This window comes from Lepisosteus platostomus, chromosome 3 (assembly GCF_059453375.1).
Source record: "Lepisosteus platostomus isolate fLepPlt1 chromosome 3, fLepPlt1.hap1, whole genome shotgun sequence".
Taxonomy (NCBI): domain Eukaryota; kingdom Metazoa; phylum Chordata; class Actinopteri; order Semionotiformes; family Lepisosteidae; genus Lepisosteus; species Lepisosteus platostomus.
Window position 1 is genome coordinate 3,936,403 of NC_142613.1, and position 18,115 is coordinate 3,954,517.

General features: G+C 54.6%; 1 protein-coding gene and 1 long non-coding RNA gene across 2 annotated transcripts in view; one reads left to right on the plus strand and one right to left on the minus strand.

Moving 5' to 3' along the window:
* Positions 1-14,014, plus strand: part of fam120c (family with sequence similarity 120 member C) — a 27,171-nt gene extending 13,157 nt beyond the window's left edge. The window contains exons 10-16 of the mRNA XM_088623960.1: positions 1,365-1,614; positions 2,527-2,641; positions 2,739-2,948; positions 3,862-4,066; positions 4,163-4,301; positions 4,854-4,917; positions 6,185-14,014. Of these exons, the coding sequence (XP_088480086.1) occupies positions 1,365-1,614; positions 2,527-2,641; positions 2,739-2,948; positions 3,862-4,066; positions 4,163-4,301; positions 4,854-4,917; positions 6,185-6,481 (1,280 nt within the window). The 3' untranslated portion in view covers positions 6,482-14,014. The remainder of the gene's footprint in view (positions 1-1,364; positions 1,615-2,526; positions 2,642-2,738; positions 2,949-3,861; positions 4,067-4,162; positions 4,302-4,853; positions 4,918-6,184) is intronic.
* On the minus strand, positions 13,810-18,012 carry LOC148674135 (uncharacterized). Its single transcript, XR_015934772.1, has 2 exons — positions 17,852-18,012; positions 13,810-15,684 (listed from the first exon to the last, which is right to left on the minus strand). It is a non-coding gene; the product is annotated as an uncharacterized LOC148674135 (long non-coding RNA).
* Between the last annotated feature and the right edge of the window lie 103 nt (positions 18,013-18,115).

Here is an 18,115-nt window from a genome sequence, read left to right on the forward strand (position 1 = left end):
CAGTGTGATTACCCCTGTCTCTCTCTCTGAGCAGTGTGATTACCCCTGTCTCTCTCTCTCTGTGCAGTGTGATTACCCCTGTCTCTCTCTCTGTGCAGTGTGATGACCCCCGTCTCTCTCTGTGCAGTGTGATGACCCCCGTCTCTCTCTCTGTGCAGTGTGATGACCCCCGTCTCTCTCTCTGTGCAGTGTGATGACCCCCGTCTCTCTCTCTGTGCAGTGTGATGACCCCTGTCTCACTCTCTCTGTGCAGTGTGATGACCCCTGTCTCACTCTCTCTGTGCAGTGTGATGACCCCTGTCTCACTCTCTGTGCAGTGTGATGACCCCTGTCTCACTCTCTGTGCAGTGTGATGACCCCTGTCTCACTCTCTCTGTGCAGTTTGATTACCCCTGTCTCTCTCTCTGTGCAGTGTGATTACCCCTGTCTCTCTCTCTGTGCAGTGTGATTACCCCTGTCTCTCTCTCTGTGCATTGTGATGACCCCTGTCTCACTCTCTCTGTGCAGTGTGATGACCCCTGTCTCACTCTCTCTGTGCAGTGTGATGACCCCTGTCTCACTCTCTCTGTGCAGTGTGATGACCCCTGTCTCACTCTCTCTGTGCAGTGTGATGACCCCTGTCTCTCTCTCTGTGCAGTGTGATGACCCCTGTCTCACTCTCTCTGTGCAGTGTGATGACCCCTGTCTCACTCTCTCTGTGCAGTGTGATGACCCCTGTCTCACTCTCTCTGTGCAGTGTGATGACCCTCGTCTCTCTCTCTGTGCAGTGTGATGACCCCTGTCTCTCTCTCTGTGCAGTGTGATGACCCCTGTCTCACTCTCTCTGTGCAGTGTGATGACCCCTGTCTCACTCTCTCTGTGCAGTGTGATGACCCCTGTCTCACTCTCTCTGTGCAGTGTGATGACCCCTGTCTCACTCTCTCTGTGCAGTGTGATGACCCCTGTCTCACTCTCTCTGTGCAGTGTGATGACCCCTGTCTCACTCTCTCTGTGCAGTGTGATGACCCCTGTCTCACTCTCTCTGTGCAGTGTGATGACCCCCGTCTCTCTCTCTGTGCAGTGTGATGACCCCCGTCTCACTCTCTCTGTGCAGTGTGATGACCCCTGTCTCACTCTCTCTGTGCAGTGTGATGACCCCTGTCTCACTCTCTCTGTGCAGTGTGATGACCCCTGTCTCACTCTCTCTGTGCAGTGTGATGACCCCTGTCTCACTCTCTCTGTGCAGTGTGATGACCCCTGTCTCACTCTCTCTGTGCAGTGTGATGACCCCTGTCTCACTCTCTCTGTGCAGTGTGATGACCCCTGTCTCTCTCTGTCTCTGTGCAGTGTGATGACCCCTGTCTCTCTCTGTCTCTGCCCCTCAGTGCCCCCTGTGATTGTGAAGGAGTGGTCTGCTAGTAAGGTGAAGTCGGCCCTGACCCCAGAGCTGGTTCCGGCGCTGGCGTTCCGGGAGTGGACCTGCCCCAACCTGCGCCGCCTGTGGCTGGGCCGCGCCGTGGAGGACAAGAACCGGCGCATGCGGGCCTTCCTGGCCTGCATGCGCTCCGACACCCCCGGCATGCTGAACCCAGCCAACGTGCCCACCCACCTGCTGCTGATGTGCTGCGTGCTGAGGTACAGCGGGGGGGGTGGAGGGAGGGAGATGAGGGGGATGTGTGTGCGGGGGAATCGGGTATGTGGGGGGAGGGAGCAGGGGTATGTGGGGGGGGAGATGAGGGGTATATTGGGGGGGTGAGGGGTATGTGGGGGGGAGATGAGGGGTAGGGAGCAGGGGTATATTGGGGGGATCAGGGGTATGTGGGGGGGAGATGAGGGGTATGTGGTGGGGGGAGGGAGCAGGGGTATGTGGGGGGGAGATGAGGGGTAGGGAGCAGGGGTATATTGGGGGGGTGAGGGGTATGTGGGGGGGAGATGAGGGGTATGTGGTGGGGGGAGGGAGCAGGGGTATGTGGGGGGGAGATGAGGGGTAGGGAGCAGGGGTATATTGGGGGGGTGAGGGGTATGTGGGGGGGAGATGAGGGGTATGTGGTGGGGGGAGGGAGCAGGGGTATGTGGGGGGGAGATGAGGGGTAGGGAGCAGGGGTATATTGGGGGGATCAGGGGTATGTGGGGGGGGGGAGATGAGGGGTATGTGGGGGGAGGGAGCAGGGGTATGTGGGGGGGAGATGAGGGGTAGGGAGCAGGGGTATATTGGGGGGATCAGGGGTATGTGGGGGGGGGGAGATGAGGGGTATGTGGGGGGAGGGAGCAGGGGTATGTGGGGGGGAGATGAGGGGTAGGGAGCAGGGGTATATTGGGGGGGTGAGGGGTATATGGGGGGGAAGTTAGAAGGAGAAAGCAATGGTATGTGGGGGTATCGGGGGGGACTAGTGGTATGTGGGGGGAGGAGAGAGCAGGGCTGTGTGTGGGGGGGGGGAGCAGGGGTATATCAGAGGGGAGAGGGGCATGTGAGGGGGGCGTTTCAGACAGGAGATAGAGCAGGGACAGGTGGATTGCTGTCTGAGCCGGCTGCGTGTCTGTGTGCAGGTATATGATGCAGTGGCCGGGCGGCCGCATTCTGCAGCGCCACGAGCTGGATGCCTTCCTGGCCCAATCTGTGTCCAGTCAGCTGTACGAGCCCGACCAGCTGCAGGAGCTCAAGGTCAGGGAGGAAAGACTCTCCTCCTCGCCCATGCCTCTCGCTCGCTAGCTCTGTGGTGAGCCCACGGCACTGAGTACCAACTGTCCGTCTTCCTCAGGTGGACAAGCTGGACTCCCGCGGCATCCAGCTGGCTGCTCTGTTCATGTGTGGGGTGGACACGGCGCTGTTTGTGAATGACGCCTGCGGACAGCCCATCCCCTGGGACCACTGCTGCCCCTGGGGCTACTTCGATGGCAAGCTCTTCCAGAGCAAGCTGGCCCGGGCAACCAGGGAGAGAGGAGCCCTCCTGGACATGTGTGAGGGGCAGGTGAGAGAGGGGAACACTCCTGGACATGTGTTAGGGGCAGGTGAGAGAGGGGAACACTCCTGGACATGTTAGGGGCAGGTGAGAGAGGGGAACACTCCTGGACATGTGTGAGGGGCAGGTGAGAGAGGGGAACACTCCTGGACATGTTAGGGGCAGGTGAGAGAGGGGAACACTCCTGGACATGTGTTAGGGGCAGGTGAGAGAGGGGAACACTCCTGGACATGTTAGGGGCAGGTGAGAGAGGGGAACACTCCTGGACATGTGTTAGGGGCAGGTGAGAGAGGGGAACACTCCTGGACATGTTAGGGGCAGGTGAGAGAGGGGAACACTCCTGGACATGTGTGAGGGGCAGGTGAGAGAGGGGAACACTCCTGGACATGTGTTAGGGGCAGGTGAGAGAGGGGAACACTCCTGGACATGTGTGAAGGGCAGGTGAGAGAGAGGGGAGCCCTCCTGGACATGTGTGAGGGGCAGGTGAGAGAGAGGGGAGCCCTCCTGGACAGGTGTGAAGGGCAGGTGAGAGAGGGGAGCCCTCCTGGACATGTGTTAGGGGCAGGTGAGAGAGGGGAGCCCTCCTGGACAGGTGTGAAGGGCAGGTGAGAGAGGGGAGCCCTCCTGGACATGTGTGAGGGGCAGGTGAGAGAGGGGAGCCCTCCTGGACAGGTGTGAAGGGCAGGTGAGAGAGGGGAGCCCTCCTGGACAGGTGTGAGGGGCAGGTGAGAGAGAGGGGAGCCCTGCTGGACATGTGTGAGGAGATCCTTGCTAGACAGGTGTGGGAGAGAGGATTAGAGAAAGGGGATCTGTGCTGGACAGGTGAGAGAGAGTGCTGGACAGGTAACCCAGCTGGACAGGTTAAAGAGGGTTAAAGAAGCCTGTCAGACAGGTGTAACAGGTGAACTCCCTCTGTCCACAGGAGGAGCAGGTGTCCCGTGTGGAGAAGATGAGACAGGCCATCCTGGAGGGCATCAGCCTGAACCGCCAACCCCCTCCTCCGCCCCCGCTGCCCCCCCCACCCTTCATGCCCCCCATGGTGCCTCCCTTTTACCCGGTGCCCCTGTACCCGCGCCCCCTGGGGGCCCTGCCCCCCCACGGCCAGCACCGGGCTCGGGCCTTCCCAGGTGAGCCACAGCCGCACGGCGAGAGGACGGAGCCTCGGGAGGCAGCAGGGAAGTCCGGGGACTCACGGGGTGTGTCTCTCTCTCTCTCTCTCTCAGGAATCCAGGCCATCCCGTCCCACGGAGGGAAGCTGGAGATCGCGGGCATGGTGGTGGGCCAGTGGGCCGGGAACAAGCCGGTCCGCGGCCGGGGGGGCTTCAACGTGCAGGTGGTGTCGGTGGGCGGCGGAGGAAGAGGGTAGGCATCGCGCAGGGCCTGACGTAGATGCCGCCGTCGGAAAGGCTCTCTTGCGCCGCGGGGCACCGACCATCCCGTCAAGTTTTCTTCTGGAGCGGGGCGGCACAGCGACCCCGGGTTCGATTCCGGACCTGGGGTGCTGTCTGTGTGGAGTTTGCATGTTCAACCCCCCCCTACATACTTGTAGGTGAATTGGCTTCAGGAAAAATCAGGCCAAGTGGGAGTGTGTGTGTGTGTGTCCTGTGATGGGCTGGCGTCCCGTCCAGGACGTACCCTGCCTTCAGCCCATTGCTTGCTGGGATAGGCTCCTACTGCTTGGCGACCCCGAATTGGAAGAGGCGGTCAGAGAAGATGGTGGGAGAGAGTGTGTGGTGATTTTAGGATGACACGAGACTTTCCAGTGGGAGCTCCACGTGTCTGTGTTGCACATCCGTTGGTGCAGTTTACTCTGCTGTTGTCTGATCTGTTTACAAATCCTTGAGTCATTCTTCCTCTCTTTCTCCTCTGCCTCCTACCTCCCTCTCCCTCTCTCTGTCCTTGTGCGTTTCACAGGAGGGGGAGAGATCTGTCGATAAGAGGAAGAGGAGGAAAAAAACCGATGACAAGCAGACCGCAGGTATTGATTTATTGTTGTCAGGGGACCGGGCTTCAGTTATGTTAATCTGGAACAGGCCGTTAAGGAATGGATTTGAGTGGTTTGAACTACTGGGCTACTGGCCCGTCCTGCTCAGGGTATGAGTAGATTGTAATGGACTGGACTGGTCAGTCCTGCTCAGGGTTAGAGTACGTTGGACTGGACTGGTCAGTCCTGCTCAGGGTTAGAGTAGATTGGACTGGTCAGTTCTGATCAGGGTAGGGGTAGATTGTAATGGACTGGACTGATCAGTCCTGCTCAGCGTTAGAGTAGATTGTAATGGACTGGACTGGTCAGTTCTGATCAGGGTAGGAGTAGATTGTAATGGACTGGACTGGTCAGTCCTGATCAGGGTAGGAGTAGATTGTAATGGACTGGACTGGTCAGTTCTGATCAGGGTAGGAGTAGATTGTAATGGACTGGACTGGTCAGTCCTGATAAGGGTAGAAGATTGTAATGGACTGGACTGGTCAGTTCTGCTCAGGGTAGGAGTAGATTGTAATGGACTGGACTGGTCAGTCCTGCTCAGGGTAGAAGATTGTAATGGACTGGACTGGTCAGTCCTGCTCAGGGTAGGAGTAGATTGTAATGGACTGGACTGGTCAGTCCTGATCAGGGTAGGAGTAGATTGTAATGGACTGGACTGGTCAGTCCTGCTCAGGGTTAGAGTAGATTGTAATGGACTGGACTGGTCAGTCCTGATCAGGGTAGGAGAAGATTGTAATGGACTGGACTGGTCAGTCCTGCTCAGGGTAGGAGTAGATTGTAATGGACTGGACTGGTCAGTCCTGATCAGGGTAGGAGAAGATTGTAATGGACTGGACTGGTCAGTCCTGATCAGGGTAGGAGTAGATTGTAATGGACTGGACTGGTCAGTCCTGATCAGGGTAGGAGTAGATTGTAATGGACTGGACTGGTCAGTCCTGATCAGGGTTAGAGTAGATTGTAATGGACTGGACTGGTCAGTCCTGCTCAGCGTTAGAGTAGATTGTAATGGACTGGACTGGTCAGTCCTGCTCAGGGTTAGAGTAGATTGGCCTGGTCAGTATTGCTCAGGGTAGGAGAAGATTGTAATGGACTGGACTCTGTACCCCTTTCTTGGGTCTGTGTGCTGCTCACTCGGAGGAGATGTGGGACTTAAGTAACATCTCAGATCACAGCTGAAGTTGAAAATAGACGAGAACTTTCATTCCTTCATGGGTGCGGCATCTCATAATGTAATGAATCTCACACCTCTCCCCCCCCCCAGGTGGGTTCCACAAGCCCCTCCTCCAACGGAGCCCCCAAGCAGGCTGAAGATTCCAAGGTGCGGGCCCTCATCGGGGGGGGCGCCCCACACCTGAATGGCAGCTCCCCGGCTCCCGCTAGCGGCCAGGCGCCGGATCCGCAGCCTGCCCCCACTCAGGCCCAGCCTGTCCAGTGTGCCTTACCCAGCAGAGACAGCCAGTCGGGGGCCAGGGTCCCCTCCGGTAGTGAAGCCGACGACCCCTGTTGCCCTGACGACTGCACGGACGGAGCCGCGGCTGCTCTGCAGAAAGAGGAGTAACCATCCCACATTGCACTGGGGGGGGGGTAGAGGGTGTGATGGGTGGGGGCAGAGGGAGGCGAGAGATGGGAGGAGCAAGGGCAACAGGGATGATGTATTACTGAGAAGACGCAGAGCTGGGAGGTGAGCAGGCTGTCAGAGGGGAGACAGGGGAAGGAGTTTCTCTCCTGGTTTCCCCTGTCCTCGCTCTTCCTGACCCACAGCACAGTGCTGGACCCCAGTAGCTGAGCGCTTTCTGTCTCTGCCTTCCCCCCCCCCTCCTCTCTCTCTCTCTCCCTCTCGCTTTCACTCCCCCCTGTTGAAGAGGCTGAATGGAGCAGACTGACCCAGAATGTGAACCCCAACACCAGAGACCCACCACTGACTCCCTGTTCACCCCTCCCCCCCAGCACAGACAGGCCCACACACAAGCACTAGCTGGGTGGACAGTGGAGACGTTGCTGTGGTAGACAGACGCACAGACCCTCCCCTGCCCCCAGAAGACACCAGACACACACACGCACAGCGTCCCCCGTTCCAGTCTTCTCCAGGCTCTAGGGTCGCACGCACAGAAGAAACGGACTAAAGGCCTTGAAAAAGACAAGCACCCGTGTTATCTGAAAGCGACTAGTTCCTTAACAGAGTGGTAAATCACCCATGGCTTTTTTTAAAGACAGAACAGATCACTGATGAGTGGATTGATCATTCAAATAGGAGGGGACTTTTCTCAAATCTTGGCTCTCTCTTTTTCTAGACCTCGAAGAGCTGAAGTCCCCTTTGTTCATCTCAGTCCAGCATCTCTGACCAAGCACATCAGCTCAGCTTAAACCCCCCTCCTCTGCTTCAGTTCTCTCTCCTCAAGCTTGGGGTGGAAAGCAAAGAGGATTTCTGCTTTTTATAGAGAAGGAACTTTTATTCTATTTCAGAACTGTGTTTTTGTACAACAGTTAGAAAATCCTTAGATATGTTTTATGGAGGACCTAACGCTATCCAGTGTCCTACTGCTTACTGCAGAGCCCAGCCATACTGAAGTGAGCAACACCTGAGACAAAGACAGTGCAGTGGCAACACAATGCCCAGCTCAAAACAGAGCACACCCTAACACAGCAGTACCGAATCTGGTACACCTAGACCTTGTGCTCCATGTAGAGTCTGTTGCAGATGCTCTTGTGCTTAGTGCCGATTTGTCTGTCACGCACGTGTTTGTGCAGGAAAGCTGGGTGAGGTGTTCGCAGAAAGGGCAAGATCGCTTAGTTTGGCATGGCAGGGCTCTGTAAGTATTTCTGATTTTGGGAGACTCAATACTGAAACACCTCAGCTGTCCGCGGGCGTGTTCAGAGGAGTTGTTTTCAGCTGTGTGGGTACGGACTTGTGTACGCGTGCGTGTTCACACAGAATGGAGGAGGCTTCACTGTAACGCACCCGCCCTGCCAGAATTGTGGTTTGCGACCGCAGCGCGCGTGAAAATCGAACCCCGTTCCACTCGGGAGCGATGGCTTTGCTTTCTGCCCGCTGAGCCGCGGTGTCGAAGTCCAGGTTGCACTCGTCCTTGTAGATCTCCCATCTGTCTGTGTCTTTGTGGGCGACACTACAGCAGTGCACCCTGGGATCGCTCTGTGCCGCGTCGCGCCGCCTCCCGGCGTGTTTCTGCCAAGAAGCGAGCTGGTCGGTGTGGGCGAGTGTTCGGTGGGCAGCCCTGACGGGGGCTGTCCTGCACCCCCCTGCCTCCCCTTCTTCCTGGGCGCCATGTCATTCACTTCCGGGGCACGCTGCATAGCCTTATGGGAGCTGAGGTTGCTGTTCCTCCCCCCAGTCTGCTTGTGGCGATTAGGGGTCACGATGAGAGTAGGCAGTCTCCTTCGATCTGTGCGTTTTCCCTCCCTGCACCGGCCGAGAGCGCTGTGCTGGGCTCTTTTTAACGTGACGCTAGAAAACAAAACCCAGAGCAGCCAGCAAACGGTTAGTGATCCTGGGTCGCTTGGGAGTGGATTCTGGACGGAGTGGTTGGTGGTATTGGGGAAGGGGGGGCGTAGCGCTGTTGAGTTTCAGATACACTAAGTGGGGCCGTTGGGTCAGGGGTAAAGGCCAAAAACGCACAGATCTGTGGGGACTGGCCAGTGGAATAGAGACCAAGGGAGGCCTCCCGGGGGCAGTCGGAGTGTGGTGTGACTGCCCGGCCTGGGGTAATGGGTCACCCACAGCCCTACAGCCTCCCAGCAGGCCTCCCTAAATCACCAGCCCCCCCGAGAACCAGCAGCCACTGGTCCAGGTCATCCGGCAGCGAGATCGGTTGAGCAGAAGCAACCTCAAGGGACTGGTGTGCCCCTCGGGTTCGTCTGGGCCCCAGCTTCCTGCTCGTGGGGGCAGGGGTCAGTCCCAGAGACCCTCTCTCCAGTCAGTGGTTGTACAGGTCACCCTCAAACCAGGTCTTTCTACAACTGCTGTTATTCACACTGTCTCCGATACTTCTTCTTGAAGAGAGGAGTTCAGTGTGCAGGGTGGAGGACTAACTCTGCTGTGCCACTAGGTGGCGCTCCTCCACATGCATCCCTCAAGCGGATGTGCATAGCAAAGTCCCTCCCTGCTGACTTCCAGGGCCAGGGCAGGGCATTCCCGACGGGATGGTCCCGAATTGGGGAATACTGTTGAATCGTCACAAGCGTCTGATTTAAGGGTGACCTGTTACCCTGGCTGGGCAGTCACACCAGCAGCAGAGGGGGTCCAGCCCGCGTTAGATCAGGTGGGCTGTAGCACAGACCGCTATGCCTCCCCTCCCTGAAGAGCCTCTGGTCAGCTGTTTCCCAGTGCTTCAGCACGGTTCTGCCCACATGGGTGCACCCTGACCTTTCCGTATATAGAAAGGACTGACAATCAGACAGTCATGTGTCGCAGCTGACTGCGCAGTGACTATAGCGCCGCCCTGGTGGCTGAGGACAGCTCCTGCAGCGCATGGCAAAATCCCCGTTTCACCGAGACGACGTAATGTGTGCAGAGGCGCACGACAATTTTAGATTCGAAACGCCACCGTTTCCAACACGCAGTTCCCTCCTCTGAAAAATTGGAGAGAACACTTCATTTTTATCCTTCATTCAACTTTTTGAGAGCAAAAAGAAAGAGACTCGTTCTCTAGGCACTGCTGAAGAGGGGGAGGATGTATCTGGACGTGCATGTCTCGACCGGGAATATTTTTTCGCAAAAGGGATCCGGTTAGAGTTTAGCAAGAGTCTGTAATCATTCCCACTTCAGCTGGGAAAATGGAAATGCAGGCTCCCTCCCCACTCAGCAGTGCAGCAGATTTGAAGCGTCTTGAAAGTTGCGTCCATGTTTCTACAGACTAGATGCGGTACGAAACACAGTGAACCAGTCAGAATAAAAACTGTGGCAACACACGCACAAGCAAAATAGCAGAACTAAGGCTCAGGCCGTCCCAGTGAAATAGGGGTGTACTGGTTGCTTCTAATTATCCGGGTGTACCGTTCAAACTGTGCTTCGTGGAGCAGTGAATTTTGTGAGGTATCTTAAGTGGGACCATTTGTATCATTTTCCTGTCGCCAACGTCACTGGTGCCCAGTAGGAGGCGCCGCTTCGGCTCGGCCTGACCAGTGTGCGCACCGGCGGTACGTACAGGAAGTGAGGTCATCCTCACGGAGAGAGGGCGGGACCGGCTGCCAGAGGGCTGTTGCGCTGTGCTGCGGCAGGACTGGCCCTCTGGGTCTCGGAGACTCTCCGAGGCCGCGCGCGCCTCCTGGAGGGCAGCAGGGACGATGGCGCCCCCTGTTGAGCATGGCTCCTCCCTTGTGGGAGCAGAGCGCCGCGGCTCCACAGCGCGCAGCTGAACTGGTACGCCTGGAGAGATACGAGCAGTGTCTGGGTTGAAAGGCGAGTCCTGCCCCCTGTCGGGGTGATCATCCAGGGATCCTCTGGCCAGGCCATGACAGGGAATTGGGACTAAATGAGTAATCTCCTCTTACACCCTCGGGGTGAGGTGGCCCTCCCCCACCGCGCATCAGAAATCCGCCACGGAGTCTGGGGTGGGGCTGGCCGAGGGTCCAGCTCGGGCCTTCATCCAGCTCTCGCTGCGTTTCGGACGCCTTCCATCACACTCTGCCTCGGCCTCGGTCCCCTCCTCCCCTGTCCCTGTCCCCGTCCCTCTCCGACGGGGAGATCCCACTCTCCCTCGGCCTCGGTCCCCTCCTCCCCTGTCCCCGTCCCCGTCCCTGTCCGACGGGGAGATCCCACTCTCCCTCGGCCTCGGTCCCCTCCTCCCCCGTCCCTGTCCCCGTCCCTGTCCGACGGGGAGATCCCACTCTCCCTCGGCCTCGGTCCCCTCCTCCCCTGTCCCTGTCCCTCTCCGACGGGGAGATCCCACTCTCCCTCGGCCTCGGTCCCCTCCTCCCCTGTCCCTGTCCCTGTCCCTCTCCGACGGGGAGATCCCACTCTCCCTGCGCTTCCCTCCCTGGAGCGATCCGCACCCGGGATACTAATGAGCAGAGGGGGAAACAAAAAAAAAAAGTTTAGAAAATTCACCCTTTTTCCAAGCACCTTATTCGAATGTCCTGAGATGTTCAGATAAAATATATTATTTAAAAATATATATGAATTTACGTGCCAGATGATCTTTATAAAATTTAGTCCGAATCCTTTGTATGCGTATGTTAATATTTTAATATTTTCCTTTTTATCCTGGCCCAGGTTTAATTGTGCGATTTTTGATCACGTCGCCAAATTCACAGACCTGTAGCTCCTGTAAGCCCTCCGGCACGCGTTTGACCCGAACCGTGACCATAGCCAAACCTTTATCCTGCATTGACGAGACTGCTGCGCTGGCTCTCTATCCTACCGCGCTCGCGAAGAAGAGACTTGATTCTCCAGCGACCGAAACAGAACAGCTGTCGCTGCCCGGACGCAACAGCTGCGTGACCTTTGACCGATCGGGCGAGAGCCAATCGGATTCTTCTCCTGGCTCCCCCCGCCCGACTCTCCGGACGGGCGAACTCGATTAGAGATTTGTTGCATGGTCAGCCGATCAGATTGGTTGATTATTTTTTATCATGGATTTTTTTTTTTTTTTCCAGAACGGTTAATGGACACAAGCTAGCTCTTTCCAACACATGCCAGTTCCTGGAGAGCATCGGCTGAATAGATACTTCATTCACAAGGAAAGGCCCAAATGTGATGTGGTACCAAGGGGCAGGATGGCATCCGAATCGGACTTTAGGTGCCACGATGTTATAGTTTGGCTTGAAAAATGGTGTCTTAATGTTTGGCACCATTACTTCAATCAAGATGGCAGCTGTCCTCCAAGAGGCTGTGGCTGCATGCAGAGTGGGGGTGGGGTTATGCAAATCCCTGAGGTGCTCTCTGGGAGCTGGTATGGGGTTTCCCAGCAGGAAGGAGGTGGCAGTAAGCCAGCCTTCATGTTGTTCCACATGACCCGTCTACTGGTGTCGCCAGGCACAACGTGTAGATCCTTCGCATTGTGAAGACTCCTGCGGCGTTACCGCCAGCACGGAGTCGTATGTAATGTATATTTGTTTTTGCGTTGTAGTGAACGTCTTACCGCAGGCACACTGTATAGAGGTAGTTTGATGTCCGCTGCACCGTTCCCGTGATGTGAACGCGGCCGCACCTGCCGGGCGGGCACAGCCGCGGCCCCCCCGCCTGCGGCCCCCGGCTCCCCAGCACTCGCACGGGACAGCGCCAGGGCGCCTGGGAAGACCTCTCTTGTCTCTGTGTGCGCCTGGCACGTCATGCACACAGAGGACGCTTCTGCTCCACGTGAGCATGCCTGTCATCTCTCCTCCTGTCCCCCGTCTCCACACAGGCCTCCCGGCTGCTGGCCCCGGGTCCGAGGGCTCACACTCAGTGACACACTCGTAGACTGACACTAGCATGCGGACACGTTCACGGACAACCTGATTCACACTCATGGACTGCCACCATGACAGTGACGCACGCTCATTCCGACTGACTGTAACAGACTGACACACACACACACTCAGAATTAATGGACACAATCGTAAACTGACGCACTGTAACAGACTGACACACACACTCGTAAACTGGTCGACACTGTGACAGGCTGACTCACACTCGGACTGACAGACACCGTGACAGACTCGTAAGCTGATTGACACTGTGACAGGTTGACTCACATTCGGACTGATAGACACACTTACAGACTGACACACACACACACACGCTCGTTAGCCGATTGACTCACTGACTCACCAATTCCCTGGAAGACTGACTCACAGACCGTCTCCAGCTGTCCCACACGGAGCAACACGCTCAGCACCCCCTGGTGTTCTTTAGGGACATTTCCATTTTTCAACTCATACTCCCCCCCAAGTCGTCGTAAAACGATTTTAAATGTCTTCTTCCCGTTTTTCTCCTTCGCTCTTTCCGAACGCATCTTCTGGCCGTCTCACCTGCTGGAAGCCGGTCGGAAGAGCCCCGATTTCCGCCCTGCCCCCCTGAATCACTCGCCGTTCCCTCCAGAGACGCGTCCCTCTCCCCACCTCCACTCTCACTCTGCGCCGCTTTCCCGTTTATCAGTGTTTTTCGCTTTTTGTTCACGTTGTTTTGTGATCGTAGGAATCCAGTTTAACAAAAAGACGTCGCAAAAAATAAAATAAAATAAAAATTAAAAACAAGTTTGTAATATTTTCGAATAATCTTACCGACACCCCGTTTCCTCTTTCCCCAGTTCGTCCTTCCTAGATCCCCGACTCTTCCCAACCAGCGCCTCTCCTCAAACCATATTGATGATGATATTTTTAAGCTAACTCTTTTATTAATCCGTTTAGCTGTCAGGTATTTCCTAGTGAGGTTAATGAAAAGACAGTAATGAATAAAATCGGAAACTTTAGTTTCAATTACTATCTTGACACAAGCCGCGTTTTAATTTTTTAAATTGTTGCTACTTCTGCTACTACTACTAATTTTTCACAGTTTTATCTGAAACAATAAGTTTTTGAACTGTAGCTTAGAATTGAGCCCTGCTTGTAATCCACAGAAGTATATATATATAGTAAAGACAAAAAAATTAAGTATATATCCATTGACAAGTTTCTCTGAAGTTCTTGGTCGTGTTATTATAATGGTTGCCCTTGTTTAATGCCGTCAGTAACTTTCCCCTCCCTATAGTGGTATAAAAACTATTCCAGGCTCGTTTCCCCTGGCAAAAATCCTTCTACCTAAACACACAATCACAGCATCAGCACAGACTCCATCTAGACCTTTTATCGATGTAAGTTTGGAAAGGTTTTTTGGGAAAAACAATTCTTGTTTTTCTTGTGTGTCTCTTGGTGAATAAAGAGATGTGATCGATTGTATTCTGGAATTAGTTTTATTTCTTATTTTATTGTTCTTAAAAAAAAAAAGGAGGGAATCGGATTGTCTAAAGAATGGTTTTATTTGTCTGTTTTATTGGAACAAAAAATGGAAAAAAAAACCCAAGATTTTAAAACAAAGCCAGAGTTTTGCCGTTTTGTTTCTACTGTTGGAAAGTAACTTACAGTGCTTAAAATAAAATCTATTCTTTTAGTAAAACCCATGTTTCTCTCTTTCTGTCCCTGTCTGCATTAGGGGGACACAGCTCCAGTCCTGGGGGGCTGCTCTGTCTCCAGGTTTTTGCTCTCTCTTGCTCCGACTTCACTGGACCCATTTAACACTTTTCAAGGGCTTCCAGGTGATGGTGATCTAAAGAGACCTGGAAAACCGGGACTGGATTGTGGTGCTCCAGGACTGGAGTTCCCACCTGTGCTCTTCTTTCGCTGTTAGTGTCCATCCAGTATGGCCAGGAGATCCGCAGTCCAGCGGGTCTTACAGATCACCCTTGACGCATCTCTGAGAAGAGGTTTTGTCTTGACCCCGCTAGGAGGTCATGTGTGTGATGGAGTGGCGAGGTGAGGGGTTCCTGGAATTGGAATCCTGGTGCTCTTGAGCTCTAGTACAATGGCTGGCTGTTCCTGACTTATGTGACTCAGTGTGATGGAATCGGCGGCTGACCTGCTGGACTGTGGTTCTGCAGGAGCAGGCTGGGCTGCTCTGTGTCTGTCTTTCTCTCCCTGTCTCTCTCTCTGTGCCCGTCTGTAGCCAAAGACTGAATGAGCTGTCTGTCTCTCTCTCTCTGTAGCCAGAGACTGAACGCGCTGTCTCTCTCTCTCTGTATCCAGAGGCTGAACGCGCTGTCTGTCTCTCTCTCTCTGTATCCAGAGGCTGAACGCGCTGTCTGTCTCTTGCTCTCTACCCATTATCGTCTTTCTCTGGCCTCTCTGTGAACTGCAGCTCTTTGATGGTTTATGGGGGGGGGGACCCTGGTCCCAGAGATGGCAGGTTCCCACTGGACCTCCATCATTGGTCCAGGGGGTAGGGCTGTGGGGTCAGTCTGAGCTCTTGCGCTCGGTTTTACCCCACCGGAAGCCAGCTGCTCAGATCGAGGACATCGTGCTGCTTGGGATCATGGGAAAGATCAGACAGGCCGTGCCTGCTCTGCACACTGACCCCACTGGCCCATCTAATTCGCCTTTCTTGTGCTGCTGTACTCTGGGATGTTTATAGAGTGAGAGGGCTCTCGCTGCTTAAACAGGGGTATTATCTGCGCGACGCAGAACAGCGCCGTTCACACGCAGACAAGAACGTCCCCACCGGACAGCAGCGGCACAGGACACGCTGCTCAAGGCTCACTCCTGGGGTGGGAAGTCTCCGGTGCCCTTGCCAAGACCGCGCCCCCTGGTGGGTAATGGCGCCTACAGAGACATGCTCCCCAGAGCCCCGCGGGCGGTTCGGTACCAGAACCCTGCTGTCCACAAGTGCCTGGAAGAGGAGGGTCCTCCCGATTCCCCCACTAGGGGGCGCAGGTGTGGGGGGGCATGGGGACCGGGACTGGGGAACCACTGCTGTAAATGATGGAGATGAATGCTGGTGAAAACGGTGCTCCCGAGACACAGAAAATACAGAAGAGGAGGAGGTGCACAGCTACACATCCAAAAGGGTACTCGGGCTCCGGAAATAAAGCTGGAGGAGTCGCGTCTTTGAATCTGTATGGATCTGGCTGGTCGCAAAACATTCCGAAACCATGATAGTGTTTCTGGGAGACTTCAACTTTCCCCCTATAGACTGTGAAAAGTTCCTAGAGGAACGTCAGCCGCCACAAGTGCAGTATACTGTACGTGGTTAATGTCTTTCATTAATGGAACAAGTAATAGGTTTATTCCAGGCTGAAAAAAGAAGAAAAACAACGTTTCAGCCGTGGAGCCTTCTTCGGGTGTGAGAGAGACAAGGCAGTAAGCAAAGTTAATGTAGCGGGAGACTAAAGGCTGGGAGAGAGGAGGAGCGAGGGGCGGGAGCAGGGGACAGAAATCAAGAGGTGTGAAGTCAGGAGAGGTGTAGAGAGGTGTGAAATGAAACTTCCAATGAATGGAGAAAATTATTTAAAAGAGTAGTCTGTCGTTAAGAGAAGGGGGAAGGTGTGATCCTAGTTGCAGGATAAGTTTGGTTTCGGTAGTCTTTCTGATGTATGAGTTCGGAAAACCGTCCTTGAGAACACAGACGGAGAGATTAGAGTGGTCGTGGCCGTCTAATCAGAGAGGTGAAATGAGAAACAGTGGGCTTGGAGAGATCTTTAATCTGCACAGCCCTGACGTTCTCTGAAGCGGTCTCCGAGTCCCGGAGACTACAGAAACCAAAATTATCCTGCAGCTAGGATCACACCTTCCCCCTTCTCTTAACGACAGACTACTTTTCTTCTAGATTCTCTGCTCATTGAAGGTTTCATTTCACACCTCTCTAAACCTATCGTGATTGGCCTGTCTGTCCCCTGCTCCCGCCTCTCGCTCCTCCTCTCTCCAGCCTTTGTTCTCCTGCCACATTCCCTTTGCTTACTGTCCTGTCTTTCTCACACCTGAAGAAGGCTCCACGGCCAAAATGTTGTGTTTCCTCTCTTCTCTTTTCAGCCTGGAAAAAACTTTGACTTGTTCCTTTGCAGCCTGCGCGTGCTGCCACAGCTGCCCACCTGAACTATTAAAACTTCATGTCTTTCATTCATGATTCCCCGACTGATGAACCGAGAGCTCTGCAGATGGGGAAACCAGAGGCCACAAGATGCTGGGAAGCAGGGCAGCCCAGCTAGAGGCGCTGTTTGTGCACCAGCACTTTTCAAAAGCTCTTGGTGGTCTGTCTCATGTGTCCACATATACTGCATATCCATCTACATAAAGTTTTATTATTTTGGTCTTTAATGCTATAGGCAGATACTTTTATATTGATGTACTATGGACTGCCACTATAAAATGAGCACACCTCTAAGGATACTGGGAAGGCTTTCTGAAGACATTGTCCATCTCCTTGGTGACAGAGGCCAGCCTGACTCCACAGGGGGCACAAGGCCAGGCTGACCCGTTGCTCAGGACTGCTCGTGTCCGTTGAATGCTGGCGGGTGTTTTCTAACTGTGACCAATAAGGAGACAAACTCTGAACAAGTATCTGACCAGTGTCAGAAAGCAAGAGGAAACAGACCCTGATGCAGCTCAGGCTCAGTGACCACAGCCTGGCCATAGAGACTGGACACAGGCAGCCCTGCCTGTCCAGAGAGGACAGACTCAGTGACCACAGCCTGGCCGTAGAGACTGGACACAGGCAGCCCTACCTGTCCAGAGAGGACAGACTCAGTGACCACACCTGGCCATAGAGGCTGGACACAGGCAGCCCTGGCTGTCCAGAGAGGACAGGCTCAGTGACCACACCTGGCCATAGAGGCTGGACACAGGCAGCCCTGGCTGTCCAGAGAGGACAGACTCAGTGACCACACCTGGCCATAGAGGCTGGACACAGGCAGCCCTGGCTGTCCAGAGAGGACAGGCTCAGTGACCACACCTGGCCATAGAGGCTGGACACAGGCAGCCCTGGCTGTCCGGAGAGGACAGGCTGTGCCCCCCCACTGCCAGCAAGGAAGAAGAAGAGACAGAGACACACTTTCTGCTGCACTGTTTGAACCATTCTGAGATTAGACGAACATTCTTTCCTAAAATGAGCAATTGAATCCCAGAATTTCCAAACCTGCCTGAATCAAAACAGTTACTGATCCTACTGCGAGAGGAAACTCAAAAGAGCTGCAGCCCAGCGGGTGATCTCCTGTCACAGCCTGAGGCACAGGGACTCAACCTTCTCCTTAGGAAAAAAATAAGTTATTTATATTTTAATCATTTTTATAAATTAAAATAATATTTATCGTCCTAAATATATTGGTGCTTGACCGCAAATTGCTGCTGATTGGTCGTTTTGCTGAAACACTCGAACCCATTGACCATGCCAGTAAATCTCGCTCTATAATGTCTGGCTGCCCATATTAACAACACTCGACGGGGCTACAGCGTTCAAGCACGCAACCTTACACAAACGAGCAGAGAGCCACTCGGATCTCTGTCCACATTTCCACCCCCACCGATATCCTTGGCTTGCAGCAAAGTGTCTGTTCTTCATCAGCATGCCCATGAGGGTGTCTACAAAGATGTCCGGTCTGCAGTGACTCTTACAGTAAGCCTGTCCAGCCACTCCGCTCCTGACAGAGACACTAGAACTGCCCCCTGCCCGGTCTGCTCTGCGGCACGGCTCAGCCAGAACATAGACACCTTCTGTTCCAGGGTAAGCGGC